General features: G+C 39.5%; 1 protein-coding gene across 2 annotated transcripts in view; it reads right to left on the bottom strand.

Moving 5' to 3' along the window:
* The window catches only part of ROCK1 (Rho associated coiled-coil containing protein kinase 1), a 93,568-nt gene extending 75,888 nt beyond the window's left edge, over positions 1-17,680 (bottom strand). The window contains exon 1 of one of the 2 annotated variants that reach the window (XM_019473759.1): positions 16,762-17,680. In XM_019473759.1, coding sequence (XP_019329304.1) covers positions 16,762-16,854 — 93 coding nt within the window. In that variant the 5' untranslated portion in view covers positions 16,855-17,680. The remainder of the gene's footprint in view (positions 1-16,761) is intronic. The other variant, XM_009285647.2, reaches the window with a different exon arrangement.
* Between the last annotated feature and the right edge of the window lie 124 nt (positions 17,681-17,804).

Genomic DNA, 17,804 nt, shown 5'->3' with positions numbered 1-17,804 from the left:
GGGGCCCAAAACTGAACACAGTATTCGAGGTGCGGCCTCACCAGTGCAAAGGGACAATCACTTCCCTACTCCTGCTGGCCACACTATTTCTGATACAGGCCAGGATGCCATTGGCCTTCTTGGCCGCCTGGGCACACTGCTGGCTCATGTTCAGCCGGCTGTCAACCAACACCCCCAGGTCCTTTTCTGCTGGGCAGCTTTCCAGCCACTCTTCCCCAAGCCTGTAGCACTGCATGGGGTTGTTGTGACCTTAAGAATGGCAAAGCCAATAATAAGATACTATAGCTTACATTTCTCATCCCATCCTCAGAATAAATTTGCTGCTTTCTGTAAAAAGTGAAAAGCATACCTTTAAGTGTCTTAAAAGATAAGCATGGCTTACATCTTCAGTTCTGTCGAGTCAACTACCAACACACTGTATTCTGAACTAGTTAAAATACAAACAGCTGATGGTAGAAGTATGACTAAAAGATATCCTGATTTAACCTCTTTTCCTTACCACACCACAGTAACAGAGCTTGAATTTGCCCATTTGGCACAGCAGATGTTGGAGCAGCCACTTTCTTCAAAAGTGAACAGAGGATGCCAATAGCCTTACATAACTGCAACCAAAAAAAGACCAAAAGCACTAGCTGGTATTTGATTTGCTCTTTCCACTGAGTTTTTCTGATGCACTTTTATTTCATCTAATACATCTCCTGCTATTAATCATGGTACCTGCCCCCCCTCCCCCCCCAAAAAGCCAAAAATATTAAAGAAAGATATATGCCTTTTAAAATTTACCTGAGTTCTACAGCTACCACATGTAGCACAAGGGCAGTAGCTATATTAAATGCTGATTTACAAAACAGAGACAAGATGCTGTTGCAGCAAGACTGTGGCCTTACTCTTGATGGACACTGACCTGGGGATTGTTGCTACAGATCACCCTAACACCTCTCTGATTGTAAAAGTGAAATTCTAAAATTAATCTCTGGCACTTTTATTACAGAATAATAATCTGTTGAGAAAAAAAATACACTTGAAATTCGAGCACAGACCAGGCATTTTTTTTAATTTTTTTTTAATTCTTGGGGCTCCATCAGAATGACACCAGATTAATCCAACTACTTCAGTTATCTTTTGAAAGCATATTGATATGCATACTTGAAGTCATGATTTTATGCCCAAATAAGTTTTACTGCATGAAGATATACAGTTTAACTGTTGCTTGGCTACAGTTAACTGTATATGGTAACAATCTTTCATAATTCAAATTATCTGTATTACTGCCATACTAATGAAAAAGAATTACATCCCATTTACTGAAAACTTTATTCTATGCTAATTCTTAATTTGGAGAGTTATATACTAATTGAGCAACTTCTCACCTGAAGCCATATCATGAGACAAAACCTACTGAGTGCATAAGAACTCCTACTAGCTCCTGATCATTTTGCAAGTTCCCCTTAGCTTAGCAGAGATCTTTTCTCAACCTAAATGGATAATTTGAACTTGCTGGTTTAAATCTTGAGAATATTTTTTTTTTCCTCCTTCCAGATAGAGTTCATCTTCACTTGAAAGGTATTAAATGCCACAAAGAAAAAATTAACTCTACAGGAGCTGTTTTTCCTATTGTTTTTCTTTTTTAAATTCAGATACAATTGCAATTTATAGTTGCCATTTAGGATGAAAAATATTTAAGAAAATATCTAACAGCAGTTTATCTTTTTGTCCATTTAGAAACTAGATTTGTTGTGTATGGTTGAGTTTCCTCCATCTCTTCACACCACTAAGATTTTTCTCCTTAAGTCTGTTTCTTTTTTTTTATTCTGACCAGAACTGATGTTACAAGACAAACGACATTAACATTGCGCTGCTCAGCATAGCTACCATATCCCGTATGGTGTCACCTCAGAAAATAGGGCCTTGATAGCTACGGCTGAGAAAGCAATTTGTACATATACTATATGTAATCACTGTGTGGTTAACTCGCACTGCTGCAAACAGATTGTTGCACTGATTCAAGAACTTCACTGATGCTTTGAAACCAAAGCTAGAAAAAGACAAAGGGAAAACCAACCAGTGAAACACTGTACAGGTATTTTCTCAAAAGCTTGAGAATCACAGAACCATAGAACAGCCCAGATTGGAAGGGACCTTGAAAGGTCATGTGGTCCAACCTTTCATGGGAAAGGTAGCCTAGATAAGATTATCTAGCACCGTGTCCAGTCGCATCTTGAAAACCTCCAGCGATGGGGACTCTACCATGTCCCTGGGGAGGTTGTTCCAGTGACTGTTTTCACTGTAAAAAATTTCTTCCTTATATATATACGAAACCTCTCCCAGTGCAACTTGCGCTCATTACCCCTTGTCTTCTCTATGTGGCTCCTTGTGAAAAAATAGCCTCCATCCTCTTCATAGCTGCCATTTAAGTACTGGAATACTGTGATGAGGTCCCCCCGCCTTCTCTTCTTCAGGGAGACTCCTTCAGTCTTCTCTCACAAGGCAGGTTCTCTAGCCCTTTGACCATCTTTGCGACCCTCCTTTGGACCCTCTCCAGTCTGTCTGTGTCTGTCTTGAATTGTGGGAACCAGAACTGGACACAGCACTCCAGGCATGGCCTGACCAGCACTGAGTGGGATGATCACATCTCTATCTCTGCTAGTAACACCCCTGCAGTTGCAGCCCAGGATCCAGTTTGCCTTTATTGCTGCAGCACTGCTCTGCTGACTCCTGTTCAGCTTGTTGTCCACCAGGACCCCCAGGTCAGAAAGGCTGCTCCCCAGCCACACAGATCCAAGCCTGTACTGGGCTCTTTGGTTATGTCGTCCCAAGTGCAGGACTTTGCAGTTGTCTTTGTTAAACTTCATACAGTTCTTACCTGCCCACTCTTCCAGCCTGTCCAGGTCTCTCTTCCGAAGCGTCCACCTCACCACCCAGTTTAGTGTCATCAGCAAACTTGGTGAGGGTGCTTTCAATCCCATCATCCAGATCATTTATGAAGATGTTGAACAGTGCGAGGCCCAGTATCCAACCCTGGAAGGGATCCCCACTTGTGACAGGCTGCCAGCCTCAGTAAAAACCACTGACCACCAAGATTATCTTTTGAGATATTTTTAAAATAGTGTATTTGATGTCTCACCAAAATTAACTCTAATTCAACTACATATTAGCAAACTTTATGCAGATAATTCCTTGTGCCATTTTGGTGTCATCATAGTTCCTTCTAACAAAATCTAGAATAGGAAACTAATTTCACAGTATTGAAAACAAAAAACTCCTATCAATTATTCTGAAGCTTAGAGTACTTCAACTGAATTTGCAAGGTTTTTATTTTAAAGGAAAATGCATGTCAGGACTTAATATTTTTCATCATATATATACACACACACACACACAAGTACCATGAATGTACTGAACATAAATCTTTCCTTTCTAGCCAACTCATTTATTTAATGATGATCTCAAGTGATTAATGAAGCTTTTCACAGAAAGGCTTTCCTGGAAACCTGTGAAGCACACCTTCAGAAGTAAAGTAAAAGGCAAGCAATAGTTGCACGTGAATTTGTTAAGGTAGAAAAACACTACCTACTCAATATGTAAGGCTAACAAGAAGGAGAATTGTTTCAGAGAACTAATGAACTTTATTTATTACAACCCTCGAACTATTTAGGTCAATAGAACATTTTAGTGATCTTTCCTCCTTTCCTCCAGTGATTACACCACTGGAAACTATGGCAAACAGGAACAGCCTCCTGTTACACAACTGAGCATTATCAGCTGAGCACTGGATACTTAGCAGTTTGTAAGTTTAACTGCAGTTTAAAATGCATACATCTTCATTTTAACAGCTTCGTATACACACACAACAGAACTCAGTCAGTCAGGCAGTACTGAACTTTTTCCATAAAAAGCATCAAGTTTCATGAAGCTCTTCTTAATTTGTCTCCAATTTTCCCCCTAGAAAATACAATAAATCCCTACCACACAGTTTATGCAAACTTTGAGACCAATGAACATTAAAGTTTCCATGCTACTAAAACAGTTAAGGCATTGTAAAAATTTACTTATTATACTGAAGCAAAGTAATTTTTAGGCTCATACTAACATACACTAATACACAGAGAAACTAATTTTCTTTACTTAAAAGTATCTTGCAGTCATAAGTCTATGTTCAGATAAATTAGTTTCCCCTATTTATCTGTAGGAACATCTGTAACTAAAGAAAATACAACTCTAACTCAAAATACTTAAGAATCTGAAAGCAATGGCTTATATTAAAACAGCACAGTTTAACACCACATCTTCATTGGTATATTATAAACAGACTCACACCTTCCTTTTGACTTAGTTTAAAAAGTCTTCTTGTGGAGTCTTTTTTGGTCATTGATATTTGCCACATGCGTGCTTGAAGCTTGATGTCTGTTTTTCAAATACACCATGGTACTACCAGTGAAATTTCCCTACCTCTTAAAAAGAGTACAAACAGTAGCTTGCCTCCACACCATCAAACCCACAAATTGGGGGGGGTACTTTTTTATTTTAGATGCAGGAAATAGAAATTCAAAACAGTATCACAAAAAGCCTGAAGAAATCAGGAAACCCTGACTTAAGTCACCATAGGCCAAACAAACAATTCCAACCCCAAAATCATCTTTAATTACAATCTTCCTAATTTCTCTGCTCATTTTCCAAACCTTGTATTTGTATTTATATCTTACAGACAGACAAGACTTCCTTTTACACAAAGAGCTTTTTTTTGGGGGGTTTTGTCCCCTATCATCACCCTGTAAGTGAAGTGTTTTGTGTTCTTCAGTTAGGAATATTCAAAAGTACAAAAGGACAATATCACAGTCTGATATTGCACCGATGCCTCCTATTTGTTGATATTTCATTTACTAAGTAGGAGGAGAAAAGAGGATAATACAGCACACCAACTTTGATTTCAACTTCTCTGTCTTTTCAGGCAAGATTTGATTTGTACTCAAATAAGAGAAAGTATTTAAATGGAATGATTGACTTTCCACAATGTCAAAGTCAAATGAATAAACAGTTCTTTTTTAAAACTATTAAGAATGAAGTAATTTATGGTAGACAAATATCCACTGCACAAGTTTAAAAATTAACTCGAGAGCCTATGAATAGACAGGATTGGCATTACTGACAATTTCTTTTTTTTGTCATCTGCCCAATTAGTTGCTCCTCCTCTTTCTATCAGAACTTGATTACTTCTTTACTTCTTCTGCAGTAGAAGTGAAACAGAAATTAACTGATCTGAACAGTGAAGAACGTGAGATCTTGATAACAGACATCCCCCTTCTGTATTAAAAAATTAAGTGATTCTTGTGTTTTGCAGAGCTGAGGACACAGGTATCTTGCCCAACTTAAGCATGAGCTCTTTTGGTTGACACTGCTTCCACCTTCTTCTAGATGAAGAAAGGAGGCTTAACTAATAAAACAGCTCATTTCTATAGTTCTAGGATGGATAAGCTGCACTTCATTATACCTGAAAACCATTTGTTTCTCATGATGCAATTCCAAGGCAAGCAAAATCTACAGGAGATTGTCTAATCTTAAGTATGAGCTTTAGCTCAAAGTTGCAAGTTACTTGTTAAAAAAAAGATTGTGCCTTTTTCCATTGTTTTGAAAAAAGGTTATGTTGATTCCAACTCCTCTGAGAAAATAAATATCTTGTGAAAACATCAAATTACTTCTGAAAGTAATTCTTAAAAAACTCATATCCGTATTTCGTTTTTTTCACTTTTGCTAACTCATCACTTCATAAGACAAATTTTTTAAATTAAATGTAAAGACTTGACTGATAACTCCTCTTGCAGAAGAAAGCTTACCATTTCATCAAATTGTTTCTAAAATACACCTTTGTTGGATACTGTTATTTCCTCCCACAAAACGTGAGTAATGCAACACCACTGGAAAGTAAGTTTGCTGATGTTGAAACACACAAGAAAGATTGAAAAATGAAGATGTCCTGTTTTGGTACAGTTAGTCAACCTCTCACAAGACAGCTTGATCTGAAGGAAGATCTTCAGCTGCAAATTCCTGTTGAATCTTAAATTGAAAATAAGTTTCTACTCCCAGGGCATCAGAAACTTGGGAAGAAGCTTCCCAACCTGCAAATACATGTTTTTAATCAATCTTTTCTTTTATTCCTGACCATGTCTATGAGTTTGTCAAACCGCAATGAAAAAGAGTATATCAAAAAAATTCCTTCTTTCCCCTAGAATCAGCGGTTCTCAGACCCTTCTTTCCCATGAACTTATCAAGAACTATAATAGAAACTATTCTTTATATGAAGGTGAAGTCGACCTGACTCACCTCTTTGCCAGGAGCTCAAAGAGGAGGTTGTCATGACCAAAAGAAAAGGTAAGGTCAAGAACAACGCAACCATCCCGACTCTTCCCTGATGCTAGCCAAAATCAATTGCACTGTACAGAAGGCAGAAAATTACATAGGAGTCACTTACAGTTGCAGTCCCAGAACCAAAGCAGCTCCAGTAGCACCAGCATCGTAACACTCCAATTTTTCCTCTAAATAGCATCTTTGATTACATCTCAAGTCCAAACTACTGATGAAAATAGTGTTATGTATACATCGCATCAAGAAGGATAAAAGCTTTGTTATGAGAGCTTGAAGGCATTTTAGGACAGAAAAGAAACAATAGGAGAAAACTTCAAAGGCTTCTCTGACCTTACACTCATCAAGAATTAAAAGCAAAAAAGAGACTTTTAGTCCTTGCCTTACTCCAATCCAATCTGCCAAGTGGAATCAATGAATAGCTCTGAGTGTGCAAGTTACTTGATACAAGACCTTCTTTGTGTTACAACTCTGTTCTTTAGATAAATAACCCATTTAGATAAATTCTCCTGAATGTGGTCTTCCTAACAAGAGTCTTCACTGCTTGTTTCAGAACCACAGTGTGACTAGTTCTGAAGATTTCTCCAGCCATCTGATTTTACAAGCCAAAAGCATCGCCAACCACTTTAAGGTCATGCTATGTCCAGAAACCACATGCACAAAACAGTTTGTGGGGTATGAGAAAGGCTGAAAATAGCCACGAGCATTTCATTAAAAGACAGAAGACAAAAGCTCTTCCAGGAAGCACACTAATCTATGCTCTACAAAGAGCCTAGCTTCTTAATGACATCTCTAATTCCAGATTCAGTGTACTTTAAAAAACAAAACAAAAAAACCAACCCAACAAAACACACACTCACATCAATAGTTCAGCTTTCACTCCGTAGCCCTTAATGGGCATTTTGTTATTTCCGTCACCGTCTTTGCTCTGCTAGCGTTGGCAACAATAGCCCCTGTTTCAAAAGCCATGACAATTGTTGCCAACGCTAGCAGAGCAAAAAATTCAAGTCCTAATAAGTCTACCATTTGGCTGGCACCATTTTTGGCCTTGTATTCCTACAAAAGAGGATATATAGCATGTAATAGCAGGTTTGAATGGTCCCACAACCACCACAAATCATACCATCAGTATGTTGGCAATTGTTTGTTTAACTGCCAATGAACTTAGTAACTGGAGTTTAAGGAGGAGGACAGCAGCTCACAGAAGCTGTATTAGAGCAATAAACAAACTGCTAGGTGGATTGAAGTGGCAGAAGAACCCTTCCTTTTTGCAAGGGGGGAGTAAATTCTCTCAGCTTAATACTGACAGGATTCTTTCCATGCCTACAATCACAGCTACTTTCTAAGAAGATATTAGTATATTGATATATTGGTATAATAAGATTTCATAACAAAGAACAGCTCTTGAGGAAATTCTATGATTCCACCTCTAACAGCAGCACATAGTATCAAGACAAAGTTACGAGGCAGCAGTATTGCCTCTATTTTCAACTACAGCTTCATGTCATGTCTGGTATTGTTCTGCGCAACCTGGCATCTGTGAAAAGGCATGGGGCAAGTATAACCAGCACAAACTCATTGTCCTACCTTCAGTCTTGCTCCCCCCGAAGGATCTTCCCTATCTGCTCCTACTCTATCGTCTCCTGGCTGGAGGGGCTTCCTCCACTCCTAAGTACCTTAACATAGAGTCACTCCACACTTGTCGTCAAAGGTGCTCCTAGATCTCAATGGTGGAATTAACGTGCTGGACTCTGTCATCCATACTCCAGGAAGATAATGCTTGTTGTACTGACACCTTGCACTTCAGCTTCTACCACAGGCAGTCTCCTCTCCCTCTTCACCTATCTCCCAGTGACAGGTTCCTGCCCCATGAATGTCAAAGAGTCTTCCACATTGCCATGCCAATAAGAAAGTCCTACCCAGCCTCCCTCACTGCTTGTCAGAAGGAGAATGAGGTACACACACAGATATAGAAAACACAACGCTACCAAGGTTCAGAATCATGGAAAAACTGAAGTAGCACTACTGGAGTGTAAATTGGACATCAGAGCAAGGCATTAACTCTTTCTTTTTTCCTCCAACAGAAAAATTCTATGTCTAATCTGTTTCAACTGCAGTCACAAATTAAATTTAATGAGCTTATCAATTCACAGCAACTTTCTTCTCAAATACAAATCCTTATGCTTAAAATCTCCAAATCTACAATTGCCTCCACGCAGAAAGTTCCTTCTGGTCTTCTGTGGCAGATGCTTTTCAGAAGAAAGTGATTTGGGTTATAAAGAGGTTTACTGACCAAGTTAAGGCGGCCAAAACACTTAGAGAACTCTGCAAATAAATGCAAAGTGAGTACTGATAACTCTTCTGTTTAGTTTCAGTTAATTTTATTCTCCGCTATGAAGCATCAACCAAGTAAATGTACTGCTGAGAAGTGGAAAATTACAGGTTGCCCAGAGAGGTTGTGGAGCCTACCTCCTTTGAGATATTCAAAAGCCATCCTGGGCAACCTGCTCTAGGTGGCCCTGCCAGAGCAGGGGGGTTAGACAAGATGACCTCCAGAGGTCCCTTCTGGCCTCAATCATTCTGTGAAATAATGATCACTTGTAATCAACGAAATACGACTTTCACTGTGCATATGGTATTAAATATTAAAAAGACAGACTTCCAAATCATCTTCCAAAGTAACTGATTTAGAGAGAAGAAACAAATTTTTGAGTTTTCTTTAGAAGCTTCTAACCAAAATATGGACATAACTAACCTGTTTTTATCTCAAGATCTCCATTTTCTTGGAATAGTAAGCATAGTATCATCTATCAGTGGCCAAAATGAGATGAATGCCCTGACCATCCTTCCTTCACGTTTTCCCATTCGAAATAACAAGTCCTACTAAACATCTTCTGAAAAATATAACTTCCCCAACCACAAAACAGGGTAAATTGTCTTAGCTGAAATCTCCAGATGTCAGGAGAAGCTTCTGGCCTCTTCTTTGGAAAGTGCATTCCAGATGACATACTTAATTTCATGTAGTCAGGACATTTTTTTGGCCATTATTTATCTGCTAAAAAAGAAGCCCAGCCTCCAGAGAAACAATATTTTCATAGCAGTCAGTGACTACATGGGAAAACAGCCATCTTGTATGAATGCATTTTATATGTGGATATCTAACATCAATAGACTTTATCAGGAAGTATCAGTTTTCCTCTGAATGTGTTCATACCTTAGAATTTAATACATCCGAGTACAATGCAGCACTATCTGAATACTATGCAGCTTTTAAGAGAAAAAAGATGATGACATAATTACTCAATATTTGCATAACTATTAGAATTCAAGGCTTTCTTAGTTATATTTTTTTTTTAAGTGAATATTATGACTCATGAAGATCTGTAGGAAAAAACAAGTACGTATTCAACTTGTGTTTCCAGATCAACTGTAAGTTCTGTAGCCTGGACACACAAAAGCTAGAAACACGTTTAGGTAGTTCCAACCTACAGTCCAAAATAAAGCCTTAGTTTGTGTAGTGTTTTCTACAGAGGTTTCCAAGCATCAGCTCTTTGCATCATCTCAGACCATGCAACTGAAAAAACAAGAAAACTTTCACATATTTCTCAACTCTATAAAAGAAACATAAAAATTAACGCATATAAGAAACTAAAGAGGGAAAGCTGAAATAAAGAAATCAGCAGTTGGATTTAAATTATAAAGAGATCTTACATACTGTCCCCATGACAGTTTGTATTGTATAAATATTGACAAGGAGTGGCAATCTTTCAGTTAGTTAAAGCCAATCCTTTACAAAATTTTGAGTATCAGAATAGACTTTGACCTGTGCTCCAGTTAGAAGCTGGTACCAATCCTGTGCCGGTTCTCCCCTAGCAAGATGGGTAGCTAACTGGACCAAGCAACTGCTGCTTGTCTAGACAGTCTCTAGACTGCTGTAACTAAAGATGCACCACAGCATGTTATACTCTGCTAATGCTGTTTGGATATCCATCAATACTGAAAAGCCCAAGAAGAAACCTGACTAGAGATTACACTACACGAGATCCAATCGTCTCAGCAGAGCAAAACACTATGGACAAGAAGAGCTCCAAACCACTTTTCTCCTTCACAAAGATCAAGTTTCGGCTCTTGTTCAACCACTGTTAATCCAGGCATTTATTTCAGCAGACTACCAAGAAAGCTAAAAAATGGTTTATTTGCATTTGTTTTAAATCAGCTATAACTCGGTGTTGTCTGCTTAGTACTTAAAGTTTTACCAATATTGTCTCATCATCCTTCTGGCTTTATTGCTGCTTGAATGACTGGACAAATTAAGGCAAAGACAGAATAGTTTTCAACCATTCTCTAATTTTGTTCTCAAAGAAGGAAGTTCAGTTTTTTAGTATCTCCATTTGGAAGTGCAATTTCTTGATGACAAAGGAGTTTCGATAAATAGCATCAAGCAACATCCACCAAAAAAAAAAAGAAGTTTTTAATTACATGTTTTGGGACCGCTCAAATTCAAGATAAACATCCTGTATCGAGACAAACATCTCAGCATTCATTGGTAAGAGACCTAAAAAAGGTTTTTTATTTTTATGTAGTACTAAAGTACGTCCTAGAGAATTCTGCTAACAGCAACTGTGAGGCTACCAATATCATCTGCTTACAGTGCGTGGCTCCTGAAGCTATCATTGTTGCCAAAGATTTACAGACCAACAGGTTGATTTTCAATTTGTCCAACAAACAAATTCCAGGTGTTTCCCTCTTCCTTCCCACCACCACCAAAAAAACTAAACCACTCTGCAGTTGTCAGGGAAAATGACATTGTTTACAAATATTTTTACTTGATAAGAGCATTTATAACCTACTACCAGGTTTTGGTTGGTTTTTTAATTCCTCTTGTTGAAATGTGTCTTAACATCAACTTTCTATTCTCATTCTTGATTAAAACTTTTTATAGGAAAAATAATTACATTCCTACGACCTCTAGTTTTATGAGCAGAAGAATTGGCTAAGTTAACTGTTATTCCTGTATAAAACCTACCATACACTGTGAATCAAATGCTAACATTTTGACAGTCCTGCCATCTCTACTGTTAACTTTCTAGAGGCTTACATAATATTAAAAAAAAGTCTTCTAAGAGGTGCAACCTGAAATGAGAATTCACCAAGCTACTGCATTTCCAAAGCCAACTTACAGTTGCATTTTACCTTTGATTAACATACCAAGCTATATATTTTATCATTAATTTCACATCAACCTATGTATTACATAATTCTTAGTGATGAGCAGGTAATATTAATGTGCAATTACAATCAGGTTTGCATATAAAGCTTGGATATGGTAACTTGAAGACAGAATTGTATTTCTAGGTCAGCCAGAAGTCTTATTTTAGATCTAACTACAGAATCACAGAATGGTTTGGGTTGGAAGGGACCTTTAAAGATCATCTAGTTCCAACCCCCATAGCCATGGGCAAGGGCATCTTTCACTAGATCAGGTTGCTAAAAGCCCCACCCAACCTCACCTTGAACACTTCCAGGGATGGGGCATCCACAACTTCTCTGGGCAACCTGTTCCAGTTCTCACCACCCTTATAGTAAAAAATCTTCTTCCTTATGTCCAATCTAAATCTATTCTCTTTCAGTTTAAAACCGTTGTCCCTTGTCCTGTCACTACAGGCCCTGGTAAAAAGTCTCTCTCTGTAGGAAGACAGGGATATTCAGATATTCTCTCCAAATATCCCCAAGTCTTTCTCTGCAGGGCTACTCTCAATCTATTCAACACCCAGTCTGTACTGATACTGGTGATTGCCCCAACCCAAGCGCAGGACCTTGCACTTGGATCTTAAGAATGGTAAAAATGTGTCCAAGGAGATTTAGTCAATCATGACATTTCCGCTCACTTTGAACTACCTCCACACAACTTACAGCATTCTGAAGCTGACACTCTGCAAATGTTCAAACTCTGCTTTTTCTATGCATGAGCTTCATTAGCAAATGAGTAAGCTTCTCAGATACCAAGTTTCTCTAGCATTTTATCACTCAGATTCTAAGAGCACTCATAGTTAATGCAGTTTCAGTGAAGGTGATTTTCAACAGTTATTTTGATAGATAAGAACTTCTGAAGTAAAGGTACTTTGAGTTATATTCTTTAGGGGTTTATTTATTTATTTATTTACCAAATCCCTAATTGCAAGGTCTTCAGAAGTGCTTTCTAACAAGTTAAGCAGAACGGAAAAAAAAGATCTAGTGACAATAGAGATTTAGAACTCCAAATCCCAAAGATGATGAGATCATCTCACCTTTTCCTATGCAAGACAGATGAACATGAGTTCATCTAGCTGAATATTAAATAGATCTAGGAAAAACAGGTGAACTACGTTCTGTACCTGTGTATTTTTGGTGCAACAAAAATGGAAATCTCTTGAGACTAGATAAAACAAGTTTGTCATATGCAGTGTTTACTGTTGTCAGTTAATTTGAAGCCAAATTCACTTACTGAATAAGTGAAACATTTGATATCTTTGAAGATTAAGACCATCAAAAGTCTGAAGCTTTAAAAATCAACTACTCAAGTAACTGACTAAGTACTTGAATAATTTAGTTACTCGAGTGTCTACATAAAACATGAAAAGACTCTTTGTGAGTTAGTATCAGAGCAGAGGGAGCACCAAAAAGCATTTTCATGAAAATTTACTAGTTATTTTTGAATCAAAAGCATAGGCAGCTTCAGGTCAAGATGTCCCCCATCCATTCATCTGTTACACCCCTCCCTCCCCACTCTCCAAAAACTGGAAGCCCATAAACCCCAAGGATTTATTAACAAACACAGAGGAATAAGAAATCTGGTTTTATTCCAAAATTGTTGTAGAAGTATGCCCATTGAATACTACTTTCCACTGCTTAATATCATTAATGAGACATTAAGCTCAAGTTAATAGCTAGTTCCTTACATTGCCTTTGGCTCTACTTAGCACATCTATGGTATTCACCAGTATCTGATCATTGCACACCCTAAAGTGTGACTATCTATCTAACACAGCCTTCACAGTCTTATTAGATCTTTTTAGGACTGTAGGACTCCTAGTACCTGGTATTTTGAGAAAAAGCACTACATTATGCTGTGGCACATGCTTTACACAGAACTTAGGCTTTGGCCTTCTCATGGCTCATCAGAAAAGACAGCCTATCTATGATTTCCCAGGCAAGTACTAAATCAAGCGCAGGGAAGCCCCAAAGAAACAAATTTAGTTACAGACAGTTGCAACTTAGTTTTCTTACTCTGTTTTTATTACAGTTGCATAAGAGAAAACAGGAAAAACAAACACATCTCTCTCCTGCACCTCAGCTTTATGAATTTCCTTCCTGCAGCATGTAAATTGAAGTTCTGTAGTCTTCAGTGTGTCTTTTCCGCCTGCTCTGTTGTCAGCACTCTTCCCCCACACCTTCCTGAAACAGTAACACGCCTTCCTTTGTATCAGCCCCCCCATCTTCTTTTCTTAGTGTTCTCATACTACTTCACATATAAATTTAGAATCTTTCTAGCATACAGAACCTAGCTTACAACATTTACAAAACCCAAAATGGTTACAAAACTGATTTAAAGGTTATTCCATGCCTGCCTTTTAGTCTACAGGGGCTACAAACTGATGGGGAAGAAGGCTAAGAACAGAAGCACAATGAATTAAAGCTAAAGAGGATAAACACATAATAGGAGAAGCTAGGGGCATTGCTGAGACTTTTCTTCACACAGCCAAAAAAAAAAAGTGATTTTTGAGACTAAAGGAACTCCAGCATTTTAAGCGTACATGTATAGAATATCAGATGCTGAATTTAAAGTGTCTGTGCATCAGTTATTCATATATTACCACTCAGATACACACAGTTAGCTAACACCTTTGCTCAGGAAAAGTGAAAACAATTATAAATAACATCAATTTACAACTTTAATCAAAGAAAAAAAACGTTTTAGATTTAAAAGGTTTTATAAAAAAGGATTTCTTCTTTTTTGTATGGAGTCTGATCACAGAAAACATTTTCTTTTTAAGTGTACCAGGCCTAGAGACTGACAAATTTCCCTCTTTAACCAGGAGTTGGGGGGAGGGGAATGGGGTGTTCATCTTGGAAGATATTTTACGTGCAGATCAATTAGACCTACACCTAAGCATTTCTTCTTTAAAAAGATATCCACATACTTTACAATTGATTTGATATAGAAATAGTACCGTGGGCCAAGAATGATGCTTGTCATCACACTAAGAACTGGTGTAAAATATTTAAACTCTTTAGAAAGTGTTAGGATACTTAAATTCTATAGAAAAGAGCCCAAGAACCAACTCAGGATGAGAGATATGAAACAAAGTAATAGTCCAGCCAGCAGAGAGATTGATATAGTGACCCAACACATATGAAGTTAACCTACCAGCTGATTTCTTCAGAAGAAGCACTTTCTTTTTTAATTGGCATTAGTTTAAAAGAACAGTATCTGTAACTAGAGTTAGCTAAAAAAAAAAAAACCACAAAAAACGAAAAACACCCACAAATCATAATTCTGATTACTATACCATAAGAAGCTGCCTTTAAAAGAATACACAAAGGTATGCCCAAAAATCTCAGAAGATTTCTAAAAAATTGTCACTGTAAAAGACATTCTTAAGATCCAAGATGCAAACACATGTTCCAAAACCTTACACAAGCATGACAGGAAGCATCCCAACAAATTCATTCCCAAACTGACTACAGCTTAGCTCCAAATCGCAATTAAGATAACTGAAAAGGGGCAAACCCTTAAACTGATTAAAAGGTGAAGGAATACAGTCAAAGATACTATCAACTGCATGTTTGATACCTGCAACCTCTTTACTATCACTGTAGGAAGGTCCCCATAGTATGGCCAGCATTAAAGCACATACTAGCAAATTGAGTCATTGTTAATGTAAAACTCTGGATTCTTAATTAGATCTATACTCTTGACATCTATCAATAGAAGCTGCGTGTAAAAACATCAGATTTGACAGTAGTCTTGAGTTATCAAAATTGACACAGTATACCCTAAGCACCAGAGCTCTTCCCATTAGCTGTGGTTCTAAGATGACAGATATGTAAACTAGATCAAAAGAAGCAAGTTAACTGGAAGATGCAGTGCTATTTTCCCTTGTGGCAGCAGCATCCACTAGGCTCTGCTTTTATCCAGGGATGTAGGTTTGACCTGTCAACACTTCAGAAGCTCACAAATCAGTAATAAGCTAAACAGAGTACACAGTATCATGAACTTGTACAGATTCTTTCATTAGATTCTTTTCACCTCTTCACCGCCCTATGCTCAAGCGAGCTTTCTGCTAAAAGCCATGCAGCAGCAGATGAAGAATGACTATTAAGAGCTATCTCCACCCCCACGCCTCCCTTGCCCCCCAACCCCAAACGTCAGAGTTCATAGTAGGAACAAATTCAATTTACTTGTTCTCCTCTCTGACAACAGAAAGCCAGAAAAAGAATACACTAAAGAACTTTTATCATCTGCTACAAAGAAAATAAATTCTCTACTTCAGCATAAAAACACAAATTACAACTTACTACTATTTAAGGGCATCTCTAGGCATATCTAAGTACCCAGCTACACCCCAAACAAATTGGTTGGATTTGGTATACACTTTGTTGAGGGCCTTTTTATAATCAGAACTAAAACATCATCCACTTTTGTCAAGCAACTACCAAATGATGTTGGTTTTATGTCAGAAAGTTTGCTTTCATATGATGCAATTATAACACTGACAGCACTGGAGAGATCCATTGAACCATCAGGTACGATCAAGTAGGGAAACAATAAGCAAGCAGCCCTCTATCCCAGGCCTAGCACACCAACTAGTTTAAAATGCATTTAAACCCCTGCCATGACTACTTCCCCACCCATCAGGGCATATTAATCTTAGAGCTGTGTTTTACACGTCATTAGTTAGCATTTGCAAACATCTACACTAAACAGGCTGAAGTCAGTGCTGCAGTGCTTAACCACAACATAAGAGGACCTCACTCTTAAAAAAAAGAAAAAAGTTGTTGAAGAGGGAATTGGTACATCAAAGCTATTTACAGTCTCCTGCTCACACACAGGACTGGCACTCACAAATTACGCCTTTGTACAAAGTGTCCACCGCCCCTTATGACAGTCGATGAAGAAAAGAAAGGTGCATGAAGCGAGAGAGATGACAAGTCTGAGGTAGGACTGGGCGGGCGCCTCCTTGGCATGAAAGCCGCTCTCCCTGCACAGAGACATTCACGCACCCTCAGCTCAACGCTGAGCAAACAAAACACTAGTGCGGAGTTAAGCAGGGTGGTGACTCAGCCGGGAGTGCGAGATTCGGTCCCACAGGGTAAGAAATTCGAGGAGACGGGACCGGGGACCCATCGGTGCTCCCTACTCACCAGCAAACAGTCCACGTTCACTTCGGATTTGGGATCCTTTAAAGTCACGTCGATTTTTTCAAACCGAGACTCAAAACTTTCTCCCGTCGACATGTTTCCAGAGATAAAAAGTTTACCTTATTCCAGAGTAAAGTAAGGTTAAAAATAATGAAAAAGTAAAAAACAGGAACAAGCAAGCACAAAAGAGAAACCACACAGCCTATACCAGACTGAGGAGCGCTTCCTGCAAAATCCCTTCAATCACAGAAGTCTCTGAGGCAAGTCCCCCACGCTGCCCGGCCAAGGGGAGAGAAAACCGAAGGAGAGTGCCTTAAGAGTCGGCGGGGGGGACGAGGCTGCTTCTCCCCCCTCCTCCACGCACGCACGCACTTTCCTGGGCTGCTCACAACTCTGCAGCAGCAGGTTTCCTCTCCCTCCCTCCTCTACTCGGGCCCCAGCGTCTCAGCAACCTCATTTTCCCAGCCGGGGAAGCCGCCCTGGGAGCCAGCGTAGCGGTTCCTCCTCCTCGCCCTGCAGGAGCGGCAGCGGGTCGGTGCCAGGTTCCGAAGCGCAGCTTTCTTTCCGGAAAACCAGAAGAAAAAGCAACAACAGAAAAGGAAAAATAATAATAAAAAAGGCAACAGCCTGCAGGCACACCAACAAGGCAAAAATGAGGGGAAAAAAAACGTAGGAAAATCCTCTCGGCGGCGTGTCTCAGCGCCGTGGGGTCGGTCCTTCCATGGGCACAGAGCGAGGGAGCCCGGGGCGAGCCGGGGGGAGAGGCTGCCCCTCTCCTCGCCTCTGCCCTGCCTGCTCCGGGCGGGTGGGCAGTGCAGGGCTGCCAGCTGCGCGCACAGGCCGCCCCGGCCCCCGCTGCGAGTGCCCCCCGCGAGCAGGGGACGAGTCACTTCAACGGCGGAGCGACGGCAACAGCATCTTTCTTCCTCTCTCCTCCTCGTCCTCCTCCTCCTCGCTGTCTCCCGCCGCTGCCAACGCCGGCTCCGCTCCCCCCCCCCCCCCCCCCCCCCACCGGGCCCCCCAGCCACTATGGGTCCCCCCCCGAC

Source organism: Aptenodytes forsteri, unplaced genomic scaffold (genome assembly GCF_000699145.1).
Source record: "Aptenodytes forsteri isolate BGI_AS27 unplaced genomic scaffold, ASM69914v1 Scaffold23, whole genome shotgun sequence".
NCBI classification, from domain to species: domain Eukaryota; kingdom Metazoa; phylum Chordata; class Aves; order Sphenisciformes; family Spheniscidae; genus Aptenodytes; species Aptenodytes forsteri.
Note: the sequence above shows the minus strand (reverse complement) of the source record. Positions and strands in the feature narration are given on the sequence as shown.